Source organism: Apium graveolens, unplaced genomic scaffold, assembly GCF_009905375.1.
Source record: "Apium graveolens cultivar Ventura unplaced genomic scaffold, ASM990537v1 ctg8395, whole genome shotgun sequence".
Lineage (NCBI taxonomy): Eukaryota > Viridiplantae > Streptophyta > Magnoliopsida > Apiales > Apiaceae > Apium > Apium graveolens.
Genome location: NW_027421141.1, coordinates 7,378 through 35,210, shown reverse-complemented (window position 1 = coordinate 35,210; position 27,833 = coordinate 7,378). Strand labels below are relative to the sequence as shown.

The window sequence follows — 27,833 nt, the reverse complement described above, 5'->3', positions numbered from 1 at the left end:
TCCAAAACAGGTTGATAGTTATCCAAAACATTGTCCAATCAGATCGTTTTTGCAGTTACTTAACGGCAAAGTAACTTATTTTTTTATCCAATATGATCCAACACGAATTAATATTCCATAAATATAAATAGCCTATTTATTATTTCATTTTTTTCTATAATCATAATCGATCAGTAAAAACAGAGAAAATATAGAGAAAACCATGTAAAATCGTCACGTTCTTGAGAATCAAACTCAAATTCAAAAGCGTTATCGAACTCGAAATCAAGCGTGCCATATACCGAAGCGAAGCTCTCGAAAAGTTCTTTCATAATCAATCATCCATTTCAGTGCAGAAATCAAAGTGATTTTCTTATTTAATTGTTTTCATTTGAATTAATTAATGATTAAAACAGGAATTTTTGATGTTGATGTTGTTTATATAATTGATGATTGTATCTTGTAGATAATTTTATCCATTTCATTTTGCTATATTATATGTCAAATTTGGAGTTCATTAACATGTAGAAAAGTTGGTTTGATCTTCGAGTTTGAATGTTCTTGGTGTTCTTGAATAAATTAATTGGAAAATTCATGTTTTGGCCGGATTTTTAATCCCGTTAAATCTGGGCATGTTTGGAGACTGTAGAGATGTAGATCGTCTCACCAGCAATCAAACCATGCTAAAATTTTGTCTGTTGGATGTCGATTGAAAGTCGTCAGAAAATCTGACATCACCGGCAACGTGAACTTCCAGTCGGTTTTCCGGCCGACTGGGGTATCGTTTACGACCTAAGAAACCACGATGATGTTCCTGCTCTCCGCTGCTTTTAATCTGCATCTTTTGAGGGAATTCTGGATAGATTTTTGAGCTTGAGGTCGGCCGGCAATGGCTGCCGCCGGCGATCCAGGAAAAAGGTTGCAAATTTTTATAAACCCTATTTTAAAAACTTATAAAAAATGGTTTTCTATTTATAAAAATTATAAAAATGATATTCAGTTTATATTTATTTTCAGAAAATTGTTTTTAATAATTTAAAAATTCTAAAAATCATTATTTTAATTAGGAAAATTATTTTTAATTCAAAAACAAATCAGAATTAATTATATAATTAATTTTAGTGGATAATTAATTAGTTAATTGATCAATTAATTCAAAAATTAAATGGTTAATTGATTTAGTTAATTATTAATTAATTTTAATTGATTTTTAATTAAATTTAGTTATTTATTCTGATTTAAAAATTTTGAAAAATAGTTTTGAGTTTTATAATATTATTTTAAATTATTTTCAAGGCTCGATAACTATTATTAAATCATTTTAAAGTCAGATTCGGGTATTCGAACGCTGTTATTTAATTATAAAATGACTAAGCTACCAATCCACTTCGAACACGTTCATTTAATACAAATAGAAACATCCACACACTACAGATGTCAAATTCCCTGCTCATAATTCAAATTATTATACATGTAAATGGCGACATACCATTATTACATATTTGTAAAGTGTTAAATGAAACCCATCAATTTCTTATTCTTTTTTATTATTAAATTTCATATCCAGACTCGCTAGAAAATGCAGACATAATTCAAAGCAGAAAGGAACACAGGAAAAAATAGAAAGGAATATACAGGATGTTGTTAAACAAAGTGAAAAATCTATAAACGTAATGTTATACAATTTATGCAGTCGGTCACATATATGTGCTTTTTTGATGTTACAACCATTTTTAGAGAATATTGTGCACGAACCATAAGTATAAATTGATCTTGGTCACTTCCATTGATTACACTAAAGGCTAGAGCAAGAGTGAACTGTGTAGTTTATGTAGACTGCTTCTCAATTAGTTCCATCACAACACTTGCAAATCAATCCCAGTTTTCCTTTGAGTTACCTCCTCTATTCATCGTATCATTATTCATTTTACTAAGATAGGACTATCAAAAGAATTAAATTAAACTGAATTTCTAAATTATAAGGAATTATATTTATCGGGTTTACTTAGAGGCATATCACCATCATGAAGTAGAAACTTCAATCCCCCCCTCGTGTTATTTAGTATCAAACACCCGAGTTCATTCTAATATGTTGACGCTTGGATAATTGATTTTAGAAATTCTCAATTGACATGTAGTCATAATAAACTAGCATTTTCAAACACTAGTTTGTAACACTCCTATACCGCATTTGAATGTTGTCAAGCTATATTTTTTAGTATAATAGGTAAAACTCATTATCTGGTAGTCCACGATTACATGTCAAATAAAAATTTACAAAACTCATTACACACATATTAGCGGATTAGAATGGAATTACGGGTGTGAGATACGAGATGACATAGAGTCAACAAGGAGATTAGATGATTTTCCAAAGACTCTTCATCAAATGAAAAATTGATTATGACCAAAGTACTTAATTGCCACATTAACAAAATTAGCTAATTATTTTTCTACCATTGATACATATTGATATTAGAAACTAAAGTATGATAAATCATCAATTAAATATTTGAATTTTGATATAGTGATGTATCACCAGTACCCCACTATTATATTCACCTATGAATATATACATGATTAAAATTGATAAACAGAAAAATAAAAATTATGGAAAAAAGTTTGCAATCCGATCTCCCATATGGTTAAGGATCAGATTAGCTCAAGTTTCCAAATTATTGAAACAACTCATAGCATTCACAAATCCTCGATAATATAACTAACCACTAATATAAAAGAAAATTGTATCACTAATTTTCTTCAATTAATATGCAATTCTATTTCTATGAATACAACTTTTAAAAAATGAAATCTATGTAATCTAAGGATTGTTCATGAAACATCATCATCTTAAAAAAATTAATTTCAATATAATGATGTACCATGAACATCCTCAAATTATATGGATTTGATAAACTATAACACATTTTTGTTTACAAATTTAAATATTTTTACACTATCATTATATGAGAGGTCCTCTTACTATCATTCTATACAAGAATGCATAAAAAAGGACACTCTTTGATTTGTAATTTGTGTATGTGGAACATAGATTATGCAGGTATTTATAGTAGAATACAGGGATATTAAAAAATAAGTCAATAACATTATCATTGATTTCAAAGTATAACTATGTTTACAGATGGATAATATCCACTAAATACAAATTTCATAAATACTCATTTAATTTATGATATCTGTATACAGCTGGAAAAGTACAATTTTTTACATATATTTATATATAATATAGTTGGACTTTTTTGTTGGGCTTTAATATGAGTTTGTGGGCTTTGCTATTTGTTTGTCCTTCTTGGTTGGGTCGATGTGCAACTGTGGAGTCCATGTGTTGGACATAGTCAATGTATTCATGGAGTCTTTTTAGGTTTTGAATAATGAGTTGTAATAGGAAGTTAGTTGCCATGTTCTTGTAGTTTGTATGTAGCTTGTTTATGCTTTTAATATATATGTACGTAGCAGTCATATAATAAAAGTTAACACTTAGCATACATTGTGTATTTTCCCAGTTATTTCATTAAACTCTAACAAGTTTGATTGAACTATATTCACTTATTCACAACTATTTTTGTTATGACCATAATATGAAAGACACATTTTTTATTAAAAATATGCAATTTTAATTGATGAGAGGTATTTATATATTTAAAAATAAATTATTTGAATACAATGCACAATGCACAATATAATTTTTTTTAATGTTAGGTACAATGTAGCTTAACTACAATATAAACAAAACATTTTTAAATATTATGTAATTTTGGATAGTAAGAGATAGTATAGCCAAAAATCAATTATTTTAGGAGTAAGGGGCACATTTTTTTTACAAAAAGGATAAGGACAAATAATAAATAAGTAGTAATATATGAATATGTATATTTATTCATAATATATTTTTAAAGTGAAACAATGATTTTTAGATTATTAAGATATATGCATACCCATGATTTGTTGGTGGTTGACCAAAAGGAGACATGAGCTATTTTGAAACTGGACTATACAAGTGTCCCTAATGGAAGGGTAAATGACTAATTGTTAATTGGCACAATAAAATATTATTTTAATCTCTTTAGAAATAAATTGAATAGTCCTTCAAGTTTGCAAAGTTGTTTAATTAAAACTTGAATATCTTTTAATTCTCAATAAATTAAGATTTGAATGTTACTTAATCATATATTTATGAGCCTGAACCCACAAAATTTAGCTGCATCAAGACACCAATGCCAAATTTTCCACAGAAGTTATAGACATGTGCCTTGAATAAATGGATGGTCTCTAACATTTTGATGGCTTAATCAATCAGTGATAATCTAACTATTTACATGTCAAGCTTCTTTACAAGCTATATTTTAGTAATCATTGCCAATTTGCCATTATTTACATTAAAGATTACCCTGATGAAGCCTTGCATTATTTCTTCTAATAACTTTTTTATACAACTTAACAAATAATTAAATATATATATATATTACTATTAACAAATCAAATAAATGTATCGCTGTATTAAAGTATGGCCAAGTCTTTTAATGGTCATATATACAGGGAAATGGTGATAACTTATTTAAGATTTTATGATGGCATTGTTGTTTAATCATAGAAACTTTCTTGTGATTGTCGAGAGAATACAGAAATAAAAAAATGATACACCTTTAGTCTTTAAAACATGTTAGATGCAATTATCATCTAAATAAGAGAACACGATCTTTTGATGTTTGTATGTACAGCTGGAGGATGCTACTGAGTACTTATAAGCTCCTTGCAAGATTTTTTGGATTATGTCTAGGACTATGGAATGCACATGATCCTAAGGCATGTAACGGTTATTAGGAGACTGTGAGGAGAGGAAAATGTGAAGTTGTTAGGCTTAGAGCATTGACTCAGGAATACATCAAGAGATATGCTCATTATTATGAAAGGTGGGCTTTAAATGAAAAGTCAAGAGAGAAAGCATTAGCAGATGTAAGCCAGATGTAAAATAAGAAACTTCAAAAACTTGAGAAAAAATATTGTCAGGGTGAACACCTAAGCTTTTTTACGGAAGCTTGGGAGCAGATTTTTAAATAAAGGCCAGTGTTAAAATGGACTTATATTTATGGATATTTTATGCCACCAAAGCATATACGAAAATAAAACTATTTGAGTAACCACAAGGTGAGGCTAAGGTGGCTTTAGAAAGGCTCCATGATTACGTAGAAAATAAGCTCCAAAAATACTTTAAAGATGAGGCTAGCTCAGAAGAATTTAATAAAAACATCCGTAAGGAACTGATAAACTTAACTAAGCTAAAATACTTTAAAGATGAGGCTATCTGAAATTGATGTTAGTCTAGTGAAAGAAAAGCATGTCGAATTGACAGATGCCTGATAGTGTCAATACTGTACTACCCTAAATGATTGTGACCATAACATGTGATAAGGGTGCTTGATGCGTAAAGGGGGTTAAAATAGAGACACCATTCAAGAATTTCGAGGTAAGAGTTTCTTTAAGGCAACGAGATAAAAAAAATTCTTATTTTTCAAGTCAGCTTAATTTAAGAGATTTAGTAAGTAGTTTCTAGTGCTTTGTTTGCAAGTGAACAGGTTTTGTTTTTACCTTAAATTTTCATATTACTTAGATTTTGCTTTCTTAATGTTAGACAATTCCTATATTTTGATGTTTGTTTGATTGTAATGTGAATGTAGTAAAATTTCTATGAAGTAATTTTAAGTTTTTTACATCTCATATGAAAGTGAAAAACTACTTATCGACTTATAGTATTATGCGATAAGCTGGGCAATGAAAAAACAAATTAAAATATTTGGGAAAATAGGGAATTCTAAGAATTGAACTTGGAACCTCTCACTCCCTAAGCGAAAATCATACAACTAGACCAAATGCCATCATGGGTGCAAACAAAAAAATAGTTTAAAACATCTTTATCACCCCCAAAAGTTGAACAAGTAACAAAAAAAGATTTGAAGAATCCCATTGTCTGGTTTTTGTCTTTAATCCAAAGAGTTTATGTCGGAGAGCATTAATTTTGTAGCAAACAACATTAATTTGGCAGCATACACTTTTCTAGCCGTCTTTCCCATTTAGACGATTATTAGATAAACTATTTTGAAGTATTCATTATGGTTTCTATTCTAATTCACTAGAACTGCACTTACCTCATACCTCTTTGTTTCTAACCATTAGTTGTGGCCTCGAGGTCAACAATATTAGGATCTAAAATATTATTGTAAATTACAATTGAATATAGACATTAAGAAATAGATTTTCGATGAGGAGCCGAAGAGCTGCAAACGTCCATCACATCTCGAACCACAAATGAATTAAGCTACAAATCCACTTCGAACACGTTCATTTAATACAAACAGAAACATCCTCATACCACAGATGTCCAATTCCCTACTCACAGTTCAAATTATTATACATGTAAATGGGGACATACCATTATTACATATTTGTATAGTCTTAAATAAAACCCATCAATTTTGTATTCTTTTTTATTATAAAATTTCATATCCAGACTCGCTAGAAAATTAAGACATAATTCAAAGTAGAAAGGAACATAGGCAAAAATAGTAAGGAATATAGGGGATGATGTTAAACAAAGTGAAGAATCTATAAATATAATGTTATACAATTTATGTATCCAGTCACATATATGTGCTTCTTTGATGTTTGAACCAGCTTTTTTATAGAATATTATACACGGACCAGAAGTATAAATTGATCTTGGCCGCTTCCATGGATTACACTAAAGGCTATAGCAAGAGTAAACCCGTGTAGTTTATGCAGAATGCTTGTCCATTAGTTCCATCACAACACTTAATAGCTACAATAACAAAATTAGCTAATTATTTTTCTATCATTGATAAACACTTGCAAATCAATCCCAGCTTTCCTTTGTGTTACCTCCTCTACTCATCATATTATTATTCATTTTACTAAGAGAGGACCATCAAATGAATTTAGTTAAACTGAATTTCTAAATTACAAATGATTATATTTATGGGGTTTAATTACATGCATATCACAATTATGAAGTAGAAACTTCAATCCCCTTCAGCTCCCAGTGTTATTTAGTATCAGACACCCCAATTCATTCTAATATGTTAACGGGTGGATAATTGATTTCAAAAATTCTCATTTGACATGTAGTCATAATAAACTAGCATTTTCAAATAGTAGTTTGTAACACTCCTATGCCACATTTGAATGTTGTCAAGTTATATTTTTTAGTATCATAAGTAAAAATCATTATCCGGTAGTCCATGATTACATGTCAAATGAAAATTTATAAAACCCGTTTCACATATTGACACAACAATTTAAACACAAGAAATATTCACAATGTATGATTGTAAAACAGAGAATGTAAGCATTGAACAACTTAAAGATTTTATTGATACTCACTCCAATACTTAAACAAAACACAGTTAGAAAGGGTCCTACAAAATAGGGACTACGTAACAAACCTACCTAGACTAAATCAACTACTAACGTTAAACAAAGACTTTTTCAAAAACTACTCCTACAAACTCTCCAGGCCAGGCCATGACCTAGACATGATATAGCAGCACGACTTAGACAAATAAATAGACAAAGCAGATAACTTCAAGTTTCAATTAACACCCCAACAGACTTCCCCTTAATTCAAACTTTTCTGAACACAGTTTCTTACTCCAAGTATACTCCTCATCTTCTCAAAATTTACCACGCTTAATGCCTTCGTGAGAGAGTCAGCCCGTTGTTCCTCTGAACACACATGTTTCATAATGATGTCTATTTTCAATGCACTCTCTAATAAAATGAAATCTAATGTCAATGTACTTGCTCCTACCATGAAATATAGGGTTCTTCGCTAAGTCAATGGCCGACTTGCTATCGATAAACAACATCACAGGTTGAATGTATTGCCCAATAACTTGTGTCAACAATTTTCTCAACCATATCGCTTGACATGAGGCAGATGTTGCTGCCATAAACTCAGCCTCACATGAGGAGAGTGCAACACACTTCTGTTTCTAGGAATTCCATGTTATCAAGCTTTTATTTAGATAGAAGACCATACTGCCAGTGCTCTTCCTATCTTCTACATCTCCTGCCAGATTGCTGTCTAAGTACCCAATTACAACATTATTCTCTTCATCACTAGTACAAATCAAGCCAAAATCCATCGTTCCTTTCACATATCGTAAGACACGTTTTGCAGCATTCAAAAGCATCTCCGTAGGTTTTTCCATAAACCTACTTATAACACCAAAAAAATAGGCCAAGTCAGGCCTAGTGTAAATCAAGTATCTCAGCCCTCCAATTATGCATTTAAAATTTGTTGAATCCACCAGTTTGCCTCCTTCATCCTTGTTATTGATCTCTTTAGGATGCATCGGAATTCTAGTGGGATTACACTCAAACATTCCAGTCCTGTGAAATATCTTCTTTGCATATCCTGCTTGTTTCAGACATATATATCCATCTCGTTGCACCACCTCAATACCCAAGTAATACGTGAGCTTGCCCAAATCGATCATGTCAAAACTCTTTGTCATTTGAGTTTTGAATTCCACAATAGCCTCAACACTTGTACCAGTGACTAGAAGATCATCCACATAAACTCCAACGATTAAAATTTCACTTCCCACATGCCTGGTATACACCACTTGTTCATATGCACACCTTGTAAATCCCAGCCCTTCTAGACACTTATTAAGCTTAGAATACCAGGCTCTTGGAGCCTGTCTTAGTCCATATAAATCCTTCAATAGCCTATACACGAGATGCTCTTTTCCACGTTTTACGAATCCTTCAGGGTTGGTTCACAAATACTTTCTCCTTGATCTCTCCATTAAGGAATGCTGTTTTGACGTCGAGATGGTGCACCTGCCAAATACCTTTAGCTGCAAGTACCAGCAACAGTCATATTGTCTCGATACAAGTAACAGGTGCAAAAAGCTCATCAAAATCCACACCCTTTTTTGCGCATAGCCCTTTGCGACAATTCTGGCCTTATGCTTTGTGATGTTACCTTCTGCATCTCGTTTGATTTTATATACCCACCTCAGATTAATTGCCTTTCGCCCCTTTGGTAATTCTGTTAACTCCCAGGTTCCATTTCTTTCAACAACCTCAATTTCAGCTTGCATTGCCTTCCTCCATTCACCCTCTTTAGCAGCTTGTGAGTAATTGACTGGTTCATCTATGCCCATAAGATATAGTTCATCCTCCTCCAGTTCTATTGGTTCAGTGGAAACATATATTTCATTAAGTGCTTTGAACTTTACGGGTGGTTCATCAGTCTCAGACCCATACTTTGATATGCTCGAATTTTGATCTATACTGTCTTCATCTTCAGGGTTGTCACTTAATTCATGGGCTCCTTGCATTTGTCACTTCAACATCTGTGTGCTGAGTTTGTAAAGTTGTCATCACAACAAAATTAACAGTATTAATCTTACCTGCATCTTCAGTTTCACAACAATTCTACGCCTTTTTCTCCTCAAATATCACGTCTCGACTCACGTGTATCTTTTAAGTTTCAGGATCTAGCAACCTATAGGCCTTTGTACCCGGTTCCTTGCCAAGATTCACCACTGGTCTGCTTCTATTGTAAAGCTTTTTCAGATTCACATTCTGCTCCTTCATATGTGCCATACATCCAAAGACTGATAAATGATCTTTACTTGGCTTTTCGTTGGATCATGTCTCGTATGGAGTACCACCAGTTACAGCACGAGTAGGAAATCGATTCAACAAATATGTTGAGTGTCAAACAGCTTCCCCCCATAGATAGTTTGACATCTTCATCTCCTTTAATAAACTTCGCGACATCTCAATTAGGGTCATGTTACGGCTTTCGACCACGCCATTCAGCTGTGGCGAGTATGGAGCAGAAAAATGGCGAGTGATCCCAGCTTCTTCATAATATCGAGCAAAATCCTTTGAGTTAAATTCCCCACCATTATCTGTCATAAATGTACTAATCTTTTTCCCTGGACTATTTTTGACTAACACAGGAAACTTCTTGAAGGCATCAAGAGCATTATTTTTATTTTTCAGAAGATAAGTCCACATTACTCGACTATAATCATCAATTAGAACAAAGATATATTTATTACCTGCAGGCGTGGTTGGTGAGATTGGGCCACAGAGATCGCCATGCACCAACTCAAGAGGTCTCATTACGATGGACTTCGATTGGCTCGGAAAATATTTTCTGCATTGCTTTGACATGAGACAACCAGTGCACACCTCTTTTGGTTGTTTAATGACAGGCATTCCCAACACCATATTATCCATGGGCATGAGTTTAATGGCCTTGAAATTAACATATCCGAGACGAGAATGCCACAACCAGCTCTCATCTTCACATCGTGACATCAAACATTGTAAATCCCTGATATAGATTATAATTGTGTGCAATCTATTTGTAGAACATTTAACTTTCATAAGAAAATTTCCTTCTTGTTCTCTAACCCATAAATAATATCCTCTAATAGTGATATTGTATCCCTCTTCTGCAAGTTGCCTAAGGCTTATAATGTTACTACGTAAGGAGGGAATAAAATATACCTCTTTCAATGTTTTGATTTTTCCATTCTTACACTTCAAAGAGATGCAGCCCTTTCCTTCAATTTGCACAACTGATCTATCCCCAAATTTAACTTGTCCCACCACACTTTTTCCAATTTGTCGAACTGGGATAGTTGTCCTATCATGTGGTTACTAGCTCCATTATCTAAGTACCGCATATTGGATTCCATTCGGCTTCCAACATCACCTTGACTCAACTTTGGCTTTACCTGTTCTTAATTGATCACAAATACCTTCTTTTCAATTTCCTTGAGTTCCGCCAAGAGGAGTGCAGGGTCCTCGTCAGGGATATGTGACATGTGAGCCTCTTCCTTTACATTCTTGTCATGTTTTGGCTTTCTATACTCGATGACATAATGTCCATATGCAAGGCAATTGAAACAACGCACCTTACTCTTATCACGACTGCTTCGTACACCTTCTTTCCCTCAAGTTCTCTGTGTATTAGTTTCACCACTACCCCTGTTACTTCGCTTAAGCCACTCTTCTCTTGTCATCAGTAACTTGGACTCATCTTTCTCCCTTTCAATCCATTGTTCCCTGGTTAGAAGGAGTTGATTACCTCCTGTGTCTGTCAATCCCTTCAGACGCTCTTCGTGAGCCTTCAACGACCCCACCATCTCTTCCAATGTCATAGTATCTAGGTTGCCAAATTGCTCTATGGTATAGGCAATTTGAAAAAACTTGGTGGGCACTGCCCGTAACAGCTTCTTTACCACATAACTTTCAACAATTCCTTTCCAAAAGCTCGTATGTTTGTAACTAATCCAGCCAATTTCATGCTGAAATCATCGATGATATATGTTTCCTTCATAACCAACGACTCGAATTCAGATTTTAATGTCTGCACCTTTGTAGTCGTGACGCGTTATCAGCTCCTTGACACGTCACTTTGATGGCCTCCCCTGCCTCCTTCGCTCTCTCTTTATCAGCTAGAGTTAGCAATATGTCCTCGGGTATAGCCTGGTATATCGCAGCCAAGGCTAACTTATCCTCTTTCTCTTCAACCACAGTTGTTTTCGGATCCTTCGGAGATATTGCATCCCAGACTCCATGGGCCTGCAGATTAACAAACTTACCTAGACTAAATCAAATACAAACGTTAAACAAAGACTTATTAAAAAACTACTCCTATAAACTCTTCAAGCCAGGCCATGACCCACACATGATATAGCAGCACGACTCAGAAAAATAAATAGACAAAGCAGATAACTTTAAGTTTGAATTAACACGCCAACAACACACACATCAGCGAATTAGAATGGAACTACGGGTGTGAGATACCAAATAGCATATATGCAACAAGGAGATTAGATGATTTTCCAAAGACCTCTTCATCAAATGAAAAATCAATTGTAACAAAAGTACTTAATAGTTACATTAACAAAATTAGATAATTATTTTTCTACCATTGATACATATTTATATTTGAAACTAAAGTATGATAAATCATCACTTAAATATTTGAATTTTGATATACTGATGTATCACGCGTACCCACTCTTATATTCACCAATGAATATAAACATACATGATTAAAATTGATAAACACACAAATCAAAATAATGGCAAAAAGACTTTTTAATCTCATCTCCCACGTGGTTAAGGATGAGATTAGCTCAGGTTTCCAAATTATCCAAATAACTCATTGCATTCACAAATGCTCAATAATATAACTAACCAATAATATAAAAGAAAATTATATCACTAATTTTCTTCAATTAATATGCATTTCTACTTCTATGAATATAACTGTTAAAAATCTATATAATCTAAGGATTGTTCATGAAACATCATTATTTTTTAAAAAAAAAAAATTTAATATAATGATGTACCACGAACATCCTCAAATTATATAAATTTCATAAACTATAACGTTTTTTTGTTTACAAAAAGAAACTATAACATATTGTACACGGACCATAAGTATAAATTGATCTTGTTGCTTCAATGGATTACACTAAAGGCTAGAGCAAGAGTGAAGCCGTGTAGTTTATGCACAATGCTTGTCCACTAGTTCCATCGCAACACTTGCAAATCGGGTTTATTTACACGCATATCACCATCATGAAGTAGAAACTTCAATCCCGTGCAGCTCCCAGTGTTTATGCTTTTCATACATATTTACGTTTATGCTTTTCATACATATTTACTTAGCACTCATATAATAAAAGTTAACACTTAGCATACATTGTGTATTTTCCCACTTATTTCATTAAACTCTATCAAGTTTGATTGAACTGTATTCACTTATTCACAATAATTTTTGTTATGACCATAATATGAAAGACACATTTTTTATTAAAAAATATGCAATTTTAATTGATGAGAGTTATTTATATATTTAAAAATAAATGCACAATGCACAATATAATTTTTTTTAATGTTATGTACAATGTAGCTTAACTGCAATATAAACCAAATATTTTTAAATATCATGTAATTTTGGATAGTAAGAGATAGTATATCCAAAAATAAATTATTTTAGGAGTAAGGGGCACATTTTTTTTACAAAAAGGATGAGGAGAAATATTAAACAAGTAGTAATATATGAATATTGTTGTTTAATGTATGGGGGTATTAAAGTATGGCCAAGTCTTTTAATGGTCATATATACACGGAAATGGTGATAACTTATGTAAGATTTTATGATGGCATTGTTGTTTAATCATAGAAACTTTCTTGTTATTGTCGAGAGAATACATAAATAAAAAATTATACAACTTTAGTCTTTAAAACATGTTAGATGCATCTATCATCTAAATCAGAGAACACAATCTTTTGATCTTTGTATGTAAGCTGAAGGATGCTACTGAGTACTTATTAGGAGATTATGAGGAGAGGAAAATGTGAAGTTGTTAGGCTTAGAGCATCGGCTCACGAATACATCAAGAGATATGCTCATTATTATGAAAGGTGGGCTTTAAATGAAAAGTCAAGAGAGAAACCATTAGCAGATCTAAGCCACATATAAAATAAGAAACTTCAGAAACTTGAGAAAAAAAATTGTCAGCAAGAATACCTAAGCTTTGTTAGGGAAGCTTGGGAGCAGATTTTTGAATAAAGGCGAGTGTTAAAATGAACTTATATTTATGGATATTTTATGCCACCAGAAGCATGTACGAAAGCAAAACTATTTGAGTAAGCACAAGGTGAGGCTGAGGTGGCTTTAGAAAGGCTACATGATTACGTAGAAAATAAGCTGCAAAAATACTTTAAAGATGAGGCTAGCTGAGAAGAATTCAATAAAAAAATTCGTAAGGAGCTTATAAACTTAACTAAGGTAACTCAAAGATATTTTTCGAACTTTCTCAAGGGATTAGAAAATGGCCTATTTGAAGTTGATGTTACTCTAGTGAAAGAAAAACATGTCCAATTGACAGATGCCTGACAGTGTCAACACTGTACTACCCTAAATGATTGTGACCATAACATATGCGAAGGGTGCTTGGTGCGTAAAGAGGGTTAAAACAGAGACACCATTCAAGAATTTCGAGGTAAGAGTTTTTTAAGGCAACGAGATAAAAAAAATCTTATTTTTCATGTCAGCTTAATTTAAGAGATTTAGTAAGTAGTTTCTAGTGCTTTGTTTGTAAATGAACTGGTTTTGTTTTTACCTTAAATTTTCATATTACTTAGATTTTGCTTTCCTTATGTTAGACAATTCCTGTATTTTGATGTTTGTTTGATTGGAATGTGAATGTAGTAAAATTTCTATAAAGAAATTTTAAGTCTTCTACATGTCATATGAAAGTGGAAAACTACTTATAGACTTATAGTATTATGCGATAAGCTGGGAAATGAAAAAACAAATTAAAATAGTCGGGAAAATAGGGAATTCTGAGAATTGAACTTGGAACCTCTCACTCCCTAAGCGAGAACCATACAACTAGACCAAATGCCATCATGGGTGCAAACCAAAAAATATTTAGAACATCTCTATCACCCCCAAAAGTTGAACAAGTAAGAAAAAAAGATTTGAAGAATCCCATTATCTAGTTTTTATAAATATTATTGTAAATTACAATTGAATATAGACATTAAGACATTGATTTTTGATGAGGAGCCGGAGAGCTGCAAACGTCCATCACATCTCGAACCACAAATGGATTAAGCTACCAATCCACTTTGAACACGTTCATTTAATACAAACAGAAACATTCTCAGACTACAAATGTCCAATTCCCTGCTCAAAATTCAAATTATTAGACATGTAAATGAGGATATACCATTATTACATATTTGTAAAGTCTTAAATGAAACCCATCAATTTTGTATTCTTTTTTATTATTAAATTTCATATCCAGACTCATTAGAAAAGACAGACATAATTCAAAGTAGAAAGGAACATAGGAAAAACAGAAAGGAATATACTGGATGTTGTTAAACAAAGTGAAGAATCTATAAACATAATGTTATACAATTTATGCATTTAGCACATATATGTGCTTCTTTGATGTTTCAACCAATTTTTTTACAGAATATTGTACACGGACCATAAGTATAAATTGATCTTGATCACTTCCATAGATTACACTAAAGGCTAGAGCAAGAGTGAACCAGTGTAGTTTATGCAGACTGCTTCTCCATTAGTTCCATCACAACACTTGCAAATCAATCCCAGTTTTCCTTTGAGTTACCTCCTCTATTCATCGTATCATTATTCATTTTACTAAGAGAGGACCATCAAATGACTTTAATTAAACTGAATTTCTAAATTACAAGTCATTATATTTATGGGGTTTACTTACACGCATATCACCATCATGAAGTAGAAACTTCAATCCCCTGCAACTCCCAGTGTTATTTAGTATTAGACACCCGAGTTCATTCTAATATGTTAAACAGGTGGATAATTGATTTGAGAAATTCTCATTTGACATGTAGTCATAATAAACTAGCATTTTTAAATAGTAGTTTATAACACTCCTATACCACATTTGAATGTTGTCAAGTTATATTTTTTAGTATAATAAGTAAAACTCTTTACCCGTAGTCCACAATTACATATCAAATGAAAATTTATAAAACCCCTTAGATACACATTAGCGGATTAGAATGGAATTACGGGTGGGAGATACCACATTGCATATAGGCAACAAGGAGATTAGATGATTTTCGAAAGACCTCTTCATCAAATGAAAAATCGATTATAAAAAAAGTAATTAATAGCTACATTAACAAAATTAGGTAATTATTTTATGTTGGAGGGAATTAATTTTGTAGCAAACAACATTAATTTGGCAGCGAATATTTTTCTAGTTGTCTTTCCTTTTTAGACGATTATTGGACAAACTATTTTGAAGTATTCATTATGGTTTCTCTTGTAATTAAATAGAACTGTACTTTCATCATACCACTTTGTTTCTAACTATTAGGTGTGGCCCGGGGGTCAAGCGTATTAGGATCTAAAATATTATTGTAAATTACAATTGAATATAGACATTAAGAAATTGATTTTTGATGAGGAGCCGAAGAGCTGCAAACGTCCATCACATCTCGAACCACAAATGGATTAAGCTACCAATCCACTTCGAACACGTTCATTTAATACAAATAGAGACATCCTCAGACTACACATGTCCAATTCCCTCCTCATAATTCAAATTATTATACATGTAAATGGCGACATACCATTATTACATACTTGTAAAGTCTTAAATGAAACCCATTAATTTCGTATTTTTTTATTATTAAATTTCATATCCAGACTCGTTAGAAAATGCAGACATAATTCAAAACAGAAAGGAACATAGGAAAAAATAGAAAGGAATATACCGGATGCTGTTAAACAAAGTGAAGAATCTATAAACATGATGTTATACAATTTATTCATCCGGTCACATATATGTGCTTCTTTGAACTTTCAACCAATTTTTTTAGAGAATATTGTACACGAACCATAAGTATAAATTGATCATGGTCGCTTCCATGGATTACACTAAAGGCTAGAGCAAGAGTGAACCGGTGTAGTTTATGCAGACTGTTTCTCCATTAGTTCCATCACAACACTTGCAAATCAATCCCAGTTTTCCTTTGAGTTACCTCATCTATTCATCGTATCATTATTCATTTTACTAAGAGAGGACCATCAAATGAATTTAATTAAACTGAATTTCTAAATTACAAGTCATTATATTTATCGGGTTTACTTACACACATTACACGCATACCACCATCATGAAGTAGAAACTTCAATCCCATGCAGCTCCCAGTGTTATTTAGTATTAGACACCCGAGTTCATTCTAATATGTTAGATGCCTGGATATTTGATTTGAGAATTTCTCATTTGCCATGTAGTCATATTAAACTAGCATTTTCAAATAGTAGTTTGTAACACTCCTATACCACATTTGAATGTTGTCAAGTTATATTTTTTAGTATCAAAAGTAAAACTCATTACTCATTAACCGTGTGAGATCCACATAGCATATAGGCAACAAGGAGATTAAATGATTTTTCAAAGACCTCTTCATCAAATCGATTGTAACAAAAGTACTTAATAGCTACATTAACAAAATTAGCTAATTATTTTTCTACCATTGATACATATTTATATTAGAAACTAAAGTATGATAAATCTTCATTTAAATATTTGAATTTGATATAGTGATGTATCACCCCTACCCCACTATTACATTCACCAATGAATATAAACATACATGATTAAAATTGATAAACAGACAGATAAAAATTATGGTAAAAAGACTTTGCAATCCCATCTCACATATAGTTAAGAATCAGATTAGCTCATGTTTCCAAATTATTGAAACAACTCATTGCATTCACAAATCCTCAATAATATATCTAACCAATAATATAAAAGAAAATTGTATCACTAATTTTCTTGAATTAATATGCATTTCTATTTCTCTGAATACAACGGTTAAAAAACAAAATCTATATAATCTAAGGATTGTTCATGAAACATCATCATCTTAAAAAAATTAATTTCAATATAATGATGTACCATGAACATCCTCAATTTATATGGATTTGATAAACTATAACACATTTTTGTTAACAAATTTAAATATTTTTACACTATCATTATATGAGAGATCTTCTTACTATCATTCTATACAAGAATACATAAAAAAAGGGCACTCTATGATTTGTAATTTTTGTATGAGGAACATAGATTGTGTATGTATTTATAGTAGAATAGAGGCATACGAAAAAATAAGTCAATAACATTACCATTGATTTCAAAGTATAAACGTATGTTTAACGCTGGATAACATCCAGGAAATACAAATTTCATAAATACTCATTTAATTTGTGAAATCTGTATACAGCTGGAAAAAATAAAGTACAATTTTTTACATATATTTATATATAATATAGTTGGACTTTTTTCATCAAAAAAAATAAAAAAATGAAAGACACATTTTTTATTAAATAATATGCAATTTTAATTGATGAGAGGTATTAATATATTTAAAAATAAATTATTTGAATACAATGCACAATGCACAATATACTTATTTTTTTAATGTTATGTACAATGTAACTTAACAACAATATAAAATAAACATTTTTAAATATTATGCAATTTTGGATAGTAAGAGATAGTATATCCAAAAATATATTATTTTAGTAGTAAGGCGCACATTTTTTTTACAAAAACCATAAGTACAAAATATTAAATAAATAGTAATATATGAATATGTATATTTATTGATAATATATTTTTAAAGTGAAACAATGATTTTTAGATTATTAAGATATATGGATACTCATGATTTGTTCGGGGTTCACCAAAAGGACATATGGGCTTTTTTCAAACTCGATGTCAGTAATGGAAGGGTAAATGACTAATTGTTAATTAGCTCAATACAATATTATTTTAATCTCTTTAGAAATAAATTGAATAGACCTCTAAGTTTGCAAAGTTGTTTAATTAAAACTTGAATATCTTTTTTTTCACAAACAAAATGAAGAATTCATTAAAACATTGAACCCCAGCCTGACAAACCCCAGAACTATTTGTAGTTCTTGCACATTTTTGGCTATGGTTGCTTAATTACTTACCGGAAATGAAATTAGACTTTGCGAGGGAGTTTTTGTTAACTTTGTGATTGCATTAGACTTTGACATGTTTAGAATTTAAATTGGAAGCCGAACATGGCTGAAAACTGAAAAATCAGAATTTGGTTATTCTGGAAGTACAAACTTACGACAGTTGTTTATCACATATTCCATCGTAAGTTACTAATTTACGACGTATAGTTGTCTCGTAAATTTGTGTTTTATTTTATCAAAGATGGATCTTGTAAGAAAACATAAAACGTTTCCTCCGTCGTAAGTAACTAACATACGACATTATTATTCGTCGTATGTTGATAACTTACGACGGAATATTCCGTCGTAAGTAGATTTATTATTTTATTGAGAATGTGGGCCCCTGCTTCCCAACTTCCGAGGCAATTTTATTTTGTGACGAAAAATTGAACTTACTACTCGAGCAAAAACTACAATTTTTTCCCGTCTTAAATGCCTCAATTACGATGATTTTAGTTCAAAAAAACCGTCGTAAACGGCCTTATTTCTTGTAGTGATATTCTAGCTAGAAACTTGAAAATGTGTTGTATTGTGCTGCTGGTGGCACTTTTTTGTTGCCAAGTAGTCCAATTAAGTTCACATTTCTTTGTTTTTCATTATTTTTTTCATCTTATTTGATTACTTTTGATATTATATTTATTATATTGGTATAGGTACGAGCCCTTATCTCGAAATTGACTAAAGAAAAATCCGCTGCACTTTCGCAGGGTAATAAACTTCGTTAGGAATTGGTGAGAATAACAACTCAACTAAGATTTCTAACCTTTAATGTATCCGTTCTATAGGCTATCTTCATGCAATACCTTTATGTAATCGGAGAAATGGCAATCTCAAATTATAGGAGATTACTTAAAGATGATGGTAGAGGTGTTGCAGCGGCACTAAATGGGACAGTTTGTTTTTTTCTAACAAGTGCGTTGGGTTAACTGTAAGTCACTTTCTGGTTGATGTTTACTTTCTAATTTTTTGATGATGGAGCAATACATTTTCCCAGCCGTGTATGTCGGGTTTTCTACTTATATCATTTGGTTTGATATAAGTAGTCTTCTAATATATATGATTTTCTTTTAATTTGGCTGTAAATGATTTCATTTACAATGTTATTTATAAGTTCACATTCATAATTGCAGATACAAGGTAAGTATTATCTTAGAACTAATCCCCTTGGTGAGGGAGCTAAGTGGCGTCAAACTTATGGGCAGGAGATATATTCTCCATTTTTATTAGCTTTCACTGAACATGTGAGATATATATAAATATATCATGTTCTCCTTTTTACAAATATCTATGCAATTAATTGATGATTCACATGTATGCAGGATGGAGATACAGATCTCCTGTGAACAGTTAAAGTTTGCATGCTTAGTATATTTGATTATTTCAGTGCCCTGTGGATTTGGAACTATGCTTTTAGGTGTTGCATTTTTGCACAATACCAGAGAGCCACCCTCATCTCCTTCAGATTCTTGATACTACCAAGTATGCATAAATAGTCTGATTACTCCCTAACTTACTAAATATGTGCAATTAGTCTGATTACTCCTTAACCTACTTTGATATGTTTTTGTTATGAATCAGATTTCTTGCGAGGATAGATATTTATAAGAAAAGGCGGTGAGACAGAGAAAAATGATTAAGGGCTTTGAACTTCTTAGCATCTTCCCTCTCATCAAGCTTTGATTAGTAATTGTTTTTTTTATTTGACTTGCTAGGGTTTTGTATTCATTTAGGTAATTAAAATTTTACCTTTGTTTCTGTTTATTTTTTCTGTCGAGTTGGGTAATTGAGTTGAGTTGAGTTGTGTACTAATTGTTAAGGAGTTTTCACCGATTGGGTGTTTGAATTGGGTTCGAATGTGCCCTATTTGGAATATCTTTTGCAGGTCAGAGTTGTTTAAGTACTTTCATATTGAAGCTATTGGTTATCAGGGCGTTCATCAGCTATCAAGGAGGTTTGTTTCTTCTGTATTTTCATTTTTTTGTTCTATCTGTGCGTGCGTGTTTATTTATGACTCTATGTTGTTTGATTGGATTTGATTTTAATATTGTTAGAAGTAATGTGTTTTTTAAAGACGTAGTTATCCTATATATAAATCTACTTTTAATGTCCACGAAAATGAAACACTTCTTTCCCTGGTGGTTATGTAACTCACCAGCCACAACCTTGTAGTATATAAGGTTGTTATCTAATGAAATAACATATACTCTTCCAGTACCTTTTTCTCTTATATAATTCATGATATATTTAACAAATTGGTATCAAAGCTAGATTCGATTAGAAACTGGGCGTAAACAACAGCAGTAGGCGGAAACAACAAGTCAACAATGGCTGCAACAAATCGAGGTGTGAATATTCAACAACCTACAATGCCCATTTTTAATGGTGAAAACTATGATTATTGGAGTTTGAAGATGAAAACACTTTTCCAATCTCAAGACTTGTGGGATTTAGTGAAAAGTGGATATGATGAACCAGCAAATGTAACAAATGCTCAGAAGGAGGCCTTAAAAGAGACTAAAAAGAAAGATGCAAAAGCCCTCTTCTTTATTCAACAAGCTATATCAGAGAGCTTGTTTCCCAGAATTATGAAGGTTGTAACGGCAAAGAAGCTTCAGAAGTTTTGCAAGAAGAATTCCAAGGAAATTCCAAGGTAAGATCTATTAAGCTACAAACCCTCAGGAGAGATTTTGAGAACTTGAAGATGAATGAGTCTGAAAGTTTAAAGGATTATTATTCAAAATTAAATGAAATTGTCAATCAAATGGCTTTGTACGGTGAAGTGGTTACCGATAAGAAAGTTGTTGAAAAAATTCTGATTAGCTTGACTGATAAATATGATGCTATGGTGTCCATTATTGAAGAAACCAAAGATATTAACACATTAAAATCTGGTGAGTTGATGGCATCATTACAGTCCCATGAACAAAGATTGATGAGACACTCCGAAAAATCCATTGAAAGTGCTTTGCAATGTAAGCTCAACTTAAACAAAAAGGAATCACCGTCTCAGAGTTATAATGGAGGAGTATCATCAAGAGGTGGCATGTTCAATAGAGGAAGAGGAAGAGGCCAAAGAGGAAGAGGAAAAAGTAATTATAACAGATGTTTAGGTGATGCAAGTGAAACAAACAAGTGTGAAATATGCAAACGAAGTAGCCATACGGAGAAGGATTGCTGGTTCATAGGGAAGCCTCAATGTCATCATTGTAAGAAATTTGGACATTTGCAAAAAGATTGCAGGTTCAAAAATCAGCAGCAAGTGAATGTATCTGAAGAAAAAGAAGATGGATATGCAGTCTTTTATGCAAATTGTCAGGTCACAAAAGAGAAAAGTAGAACTACTTGGTTATTGGACAGCGGGTGTAGCAATCACATGACCGGAGACATCACAATATTTACAAAGATTGATAAAAGTATTACCGCTGAAGTGAAAATGGGAAATGGCATATTGGTTCAGGCAAGAGGCAAAAGTACGATATGTATTCAAACAAAAGATGGCATACGATACATTAATGATGTTTTATTAATCCCTGATTTAGATCAAAATCTACTTAGTGTTGGTCAGCTCATAGAAAATGGATATGCTGCTTATTTTGAGGATGATACTTGCACAATTTATGACAAAAATTAAGGCAGAAAATTGGTTGCAAAAATACAGATGAAAAGGCGCAGAAGTTTTCAGCTAATGTTCAATTATGATGCTGATTTGGCCATAAAAGCACACCTGAAAGATGAATCCTTGCTTTGGCATAAAAGGCTTGAACACATACATTCTCAAGGGCTGAAGGAACTGAAAAATATGGTGTATGGGGTGCCTCAAGTTGAAGATAACAATGAAGTGTGTGAAGGGTGTGCCATGGGAAAGCACCATAGAAATTCTTTTCCAAGAGGAGGATCGTGGAGAGCTGGGGGACTGCTGGAGCTTGTTCACACTGACGTGTGTGGACCAATGAGGACTCCTTCACTTGCTGAAAATAGGTACTTTGTTTTATTTATTGATGATTACTCAAGAATGACGTGGGTTTATTTTATGAAATATAAGTCTGAGGTCTTTAGCATTTTCAAAAAATTCAAGAAATTTGTAGAAAAACAAAGTGGTTGTTACATAAAAGTTTTGAGAAGTGATAGGGGTAAAGAATATACCTCTAGAGAATTTGATAAATTTTGTGAAGATGAAGGAATTGATAGACAACTCACGGTTGGTTACTCACCTCAACAAAATGGAGTTTCTGAAAGAAAGAACCAAACTGTAGTGAATATGGCCAAATCAATGTTAGAGGAGAAAGGGTTTCCAAATTCATTCTGGGCTGAAGCAATTCATACTACTGTGTACTTAATTAACAGATGTCCAACTAAGGCAGTTAAAGAAATGACTCCATTAGAAGCATGGTGCAGAAAAAAGCCTTCAGTAAGCCATTTAAAGATATTTGGTTGTATTTGCTATGCACATATTCCGAAAGAAAAAAGACATAAACTGGAAGACACGAGTGAAAAATGCATTCTTCTTGGTTACAGCTCAAAATCAAAAGGATATAGGTTGTATAGTTTAAAGAAGAAATCAATAATCATAAGTAAAGATGTGTTGTTTGATGAAGGAGCTAGCTGGAATTGGGAGAAAGAAGCATGTCAAAATCAAACTATTACATTTGAAGCAGAAGCTCTAAATGAAGACAAAAATAATGATCAGTCATCACCAACATCATCACCATCTGATCCATCTTCACCTACTGATCCATCATCACCTTCAAGTGATAGTGCAAGATCGTCAAGTTCAGGAAGTACTCCGCTGAAAATGTGGTCTCTTGCTGATATTTATGAGTCGTGTAATTTTTGCATGACTGAACGAACGAGTTTTGAGGATGCAATTAGAGAAGATGTTTGGAAGAAGGCAATGGAAGAGGAGTTTTACATGATTGAAAAAAATAAGACATGGCAACTCGTTGAAAGACCGAAAAATAAAGAGGTTGTGGGCGTGAAGCCACTACAAGGAAAAAGGCTAAATTCGACCGAAAAAAATCGGTCGAATTTAGCTTAATTCGATCGCGCGCGGTCGAATTTAGTTAATTTCGACTGATTTTGAATCGGTTGTAATAAAGAGAGTCGGATTTAGAAGTCCGGTCATATTTAACTAAATTCGACCGCTTAATTACGACAGGAAAATTACAACCGTTTAAATACGACCGAAAGAATTCGACCAAGGGCGGTCGATTTTTATTTTTGACTAAAATTTTGAATATACCGGCGAAATAATTAAATTTTATGAAAATATTTGAAAGTCCCACCCAATAATTAAATTCAACCATATATGGTCAAAGATACAGTTCTAAATTCAATGTCATTCGGTCAAATTAAAGAACACCAGCTTTAAAAAAAATGCCGGAATTTGGAATTTCCAAAATCCGGTGAGTCTTCCCACCTTCTGGCAGCCCAAATTCAATCCAAAACCCCAGGCTGGTTTTTCAGCTTATCACACTCAAAATTGATTCGAAAATCTAATATTCATATATAAACTTACAAACAAAATAACCAACAATTAACTAATTCCGGCCAAAAAAAAGCGAACGCCGATTAAACGAAAAAAATGAATTTCACGAGAACTCTACCGAAGGCAATAACCTTAATGTAAACTATTACCAAACCGCACATGAAGCATTGAATCGGAGCAATACAGTCAAAACATCATGAACAAGCTAGAAAAGGAAATAACTCAAAGGTAGTGGAGATTTTCCGGCGAGCATGGAAACTCAACAATAAATTACAAAAATTTCTTACACACTCATTATTCAACGAGCAACCGATTCATGACTGCACAATACATGAACAAACAACCTAAAATTAAGTAAAAAATCTTAATTCAAATTAAAATGAAGAAAATGGAAATAACGACATCGATTCAGAAGTAACAAAGAACTTCGATTTAAAAATGCAATTACCATCAATTAAGGGCCTCGATTTTGAAGAACACCAGGAACAGGCCTTCGATTCAGAACATGTTTTCTGTTTCTTTCCTTAAAAGAAGCAGGGGAAGAGTGGTTTATAATTGTGGGTCGAGTTTTGGTAAGAGATAAATGGTAGCGAGGCAGTAGCCCTCTCTCTTTCTCGCCGCCTCCCTTTCTCTGTCTTTCCGCTGTCAATTTTATAAGCACTGACACTGAGTATGGTTTATGACGAATATATAAATAAACCCTAGTCCCCTGTTTTTTCTAATTGATAAGCTTGGGCTCGGCTTTACAATTTTCTAATTTCATCTATCACAAAATTATTTCGGCCCATTAACTATTAATTAAGTAAATGTCATACAAAATATAAGAATAATCAAAATTATAAATATATGTACGATTGTATTACTTTAAAAGAATTATAAACTATAATCATATATCTATATCCTAAATATTAAATTTATAATCCTAAATTATATATTCAACCATATAATCTACTTTAGTGTAGCGACTAAGAATAATTTTGTTACACAACATAAATTATCCCTAAACTAATGCAACAAATTGACGAAATTTGAAGATTCTGATCATACAACATAATTATTTTTTTCAAGAACTAAAATTTAACATTTGAATAATTTTTATTCTCTCCTATTGACATATTTTTTAATATATTTACTAACCTTTAAATAATTTAAAAAAGAAGTTCAAAATATAGTATGAAAAAATAAAATAACTAAATATAATAATATATAAACATGTGATATAATTTATATAAGATTTAATAACCAAAATAAATATAAATTTAAAAAATAAAATCTAATTTAAAATATTAATTAAATTGAAAAAAATAAAGATATTCTTATTAGTGATATAACCTCAGGTTCCAATCAAAATAATTATATTTGGTTTGTCATTTTAAAAGTCAAGTATCAGTTTGACTAGTACAACTAACTAATATTTAGTCCGGAATTGGTGTTTTGATTTTTTTAAAAATACTTTTCATCGATACAACTATATGGATGTCAAGATATATATATATATATATATATTAATTAGTGATATAACTAAAATTTCATATCAAAATAATTTTATTTGGTTTGCCAATTTAAAAGTCAAACATCAGTTTGAATAGTCCAACTATCTAGTGTTTAGTCTAGATTTGGTGTTTCGATTTTTTTTTAAAAAAATATTGATCCAACCATATGGATGTCAATAGATATCTATTAGTGATATAATCAAAGTTTTAAATTAAAATAATTTTATTTGATTTATCAATTTAAAAGTCAAACATCAGTTTTAATAGTCCAACTACCGAGTGTTTAGTCCTGGATTGGTGTTTAAATTTTTTAAAAAATAGTTTTTATCGATGTAATATTTTTTACTCGCATTCTCATTATAATTTTTTAAAATTAATATGATAGAAGTAAAACCTCTATACATTAATATCGCTGAGACCGATAAAATATATAATTATAGAGAGGTCATTTTTTTAATAAAAATTGACATAAATTTCGAATTTCAAAAATATGAAACAAATAAAAGAAATTTGAAAATGATTTTAAGATCCAATTGTATGGATGTTAATTTATATACATATTAGTTTTATAACAATATTTTAATATCAAAATAATTTTATTTGGTTGTCATTTTAAGAGTTAGACATCAGTTTGACTTGTATAGCTAACTAGTCTTTAGTCCTGAACTGGTGTTTCGATTCATTTGAAAATATTTTTCATCGATCCAACCATATTGATATGAATATATATATATATATATATATATTAGTGATATAACCAAAGTTTTAGATCAAAATAAATTTATTTGGATTGCCATTTTACCGGTCAAACATTAGTTTGACTAGTACAGATTACTAATGTTCAGTCCTAAATTGGTGTTTTGAATTTTTTAAAAATATTTTTCATCGATCCAACCATATGGATGTTAATAGATATATATATTAGTAATAAGACCAAATTTTCATATCAAAATAATTTTATTTGGTTGCCATTTTAACAGTTAGTCATCAGTTTGACTAGTACAACTAACTAGTGTTTATTCCTGAAGTGGTGTTTCGATTTATTTAAAAATATTCTTTCATTGATCCAACCGTATGGATATTAATAGATTTATAAATTAGTGATATACCTAAATTTTTAAATCAAAATAAGTTTATTTGGATTGCCATTTTACCAGTCAAACATCATTTTGACTAGTACATATAACTAGTATTCGGTCCTAAATCGGTGTTTCGATTTTTTGGAAAATATTTTTCATCGATCCAACCGTATGGATGTCAATAAATATATATATTAGTAATATAACCAAAGTTTCAGATCAACATAAATTTATTGTGATTGCCATTTTACCAGTCAAACATCATTTTAAATAGTACATATAACTAGTGTTCGATCCTAAATTGGTATTTTGAATTTTTTAAAAATATTTTTTATCGATCCAAACATATGAATGTCAACAGATATATATATATATATATATATATATATATATATATATATATGGTGATATAACCAAATTTTCAGATCAAAATAATTTTATTTGGTTGCCATTTTAACAGTTAGGCATCAGTTTAACTCGTACATCTAACTAGTGTTTAGTCCTGAATTGGCGTTTTGATTTATTTAAAAATATTTTTTAATGATCCAACCATATGGATCTTAATAAATTTATAAATTAGTGATATAACCAAAGTTTTAGATCAAAATAAATTTATTTGGATTGCCATTTTACTAGTCAAACATCATTTTGACTAGTACATATAACGAGTGTTCGGTCCTAAATCAAGCATCAATTTTATTTTTATCAAATAAAGAAATTAGAAAATTCTTTTAGTGCACAAATTATTTTTTCAAGAATTAAATTTTTTTATTTGGATAACATTTATTCTCTCCCATATTCATAATTTCAAAATATTCACTAACATTTAAATAAGTTTTTTAATAAAAAAATAAATTTTAACAAATTCTAAATACAACCGAATTCCATTGAAATATAGTTTCAAAAAGGGCGGAAAATTTCCCTCACTTTTTTCAAAAATTTAAAAAGTATGGGTAAATTTCCCGCCATTTTTAAATATAAAATTTGACTGAAATCGGTTGAATTTAGGAGTGTCAAATAAATTAGTTTTCGGGAAAATTCCCTCCACTTTTTTTTAGGGCTAAATTCGACCGAAAAAAAATTTGGTCGAATTTAGGGGTTAAATTCGACCGGTATAGTTTCGACCATTTTAATTTCAA

General features: G+C 31.4%; 1 protein-coding gene and 1 long non-coding RNA gene across 2 annotated transcripts; one reads left to right on the top strand and one right to left on the bottom strand.

Annotated features, from left to right (window-relative positions):
* The first annotated feature begins 21,398 nt into the window (after window positions 1–21,398).
* LOC141704899 (uncharacterized) lies at window positions 21,399–22,268 on the top strand. Its single transcript, XM_074508050.1, has one exon. It carries the CDS (start codon window positions 21,399–21,401, stop codon window positions 22,266–22,268), a length of 870 nt encoding a protein of 289 aa, XP_074364151.1.
* A 1,848-nt stretch (window positions 22,269–24,116) lies between these two features.
* On the bottom strand, window positions 24,117–24,824 carry LOC141704898 (uncharacterized). The gene is made up of 2 exons (XR_012568117.1): window positions 24,571–24,824; window positions 24,117–24,442 (listed from the first exon to the last, which is right to left on the bottom strand). It is a non-coding gene; the product is annotated as an uncharacterized LOC141704898 (long non-coding RNA).
* Window positions 24,825–27,833: the final 3,009 nt, after the last annotated feature.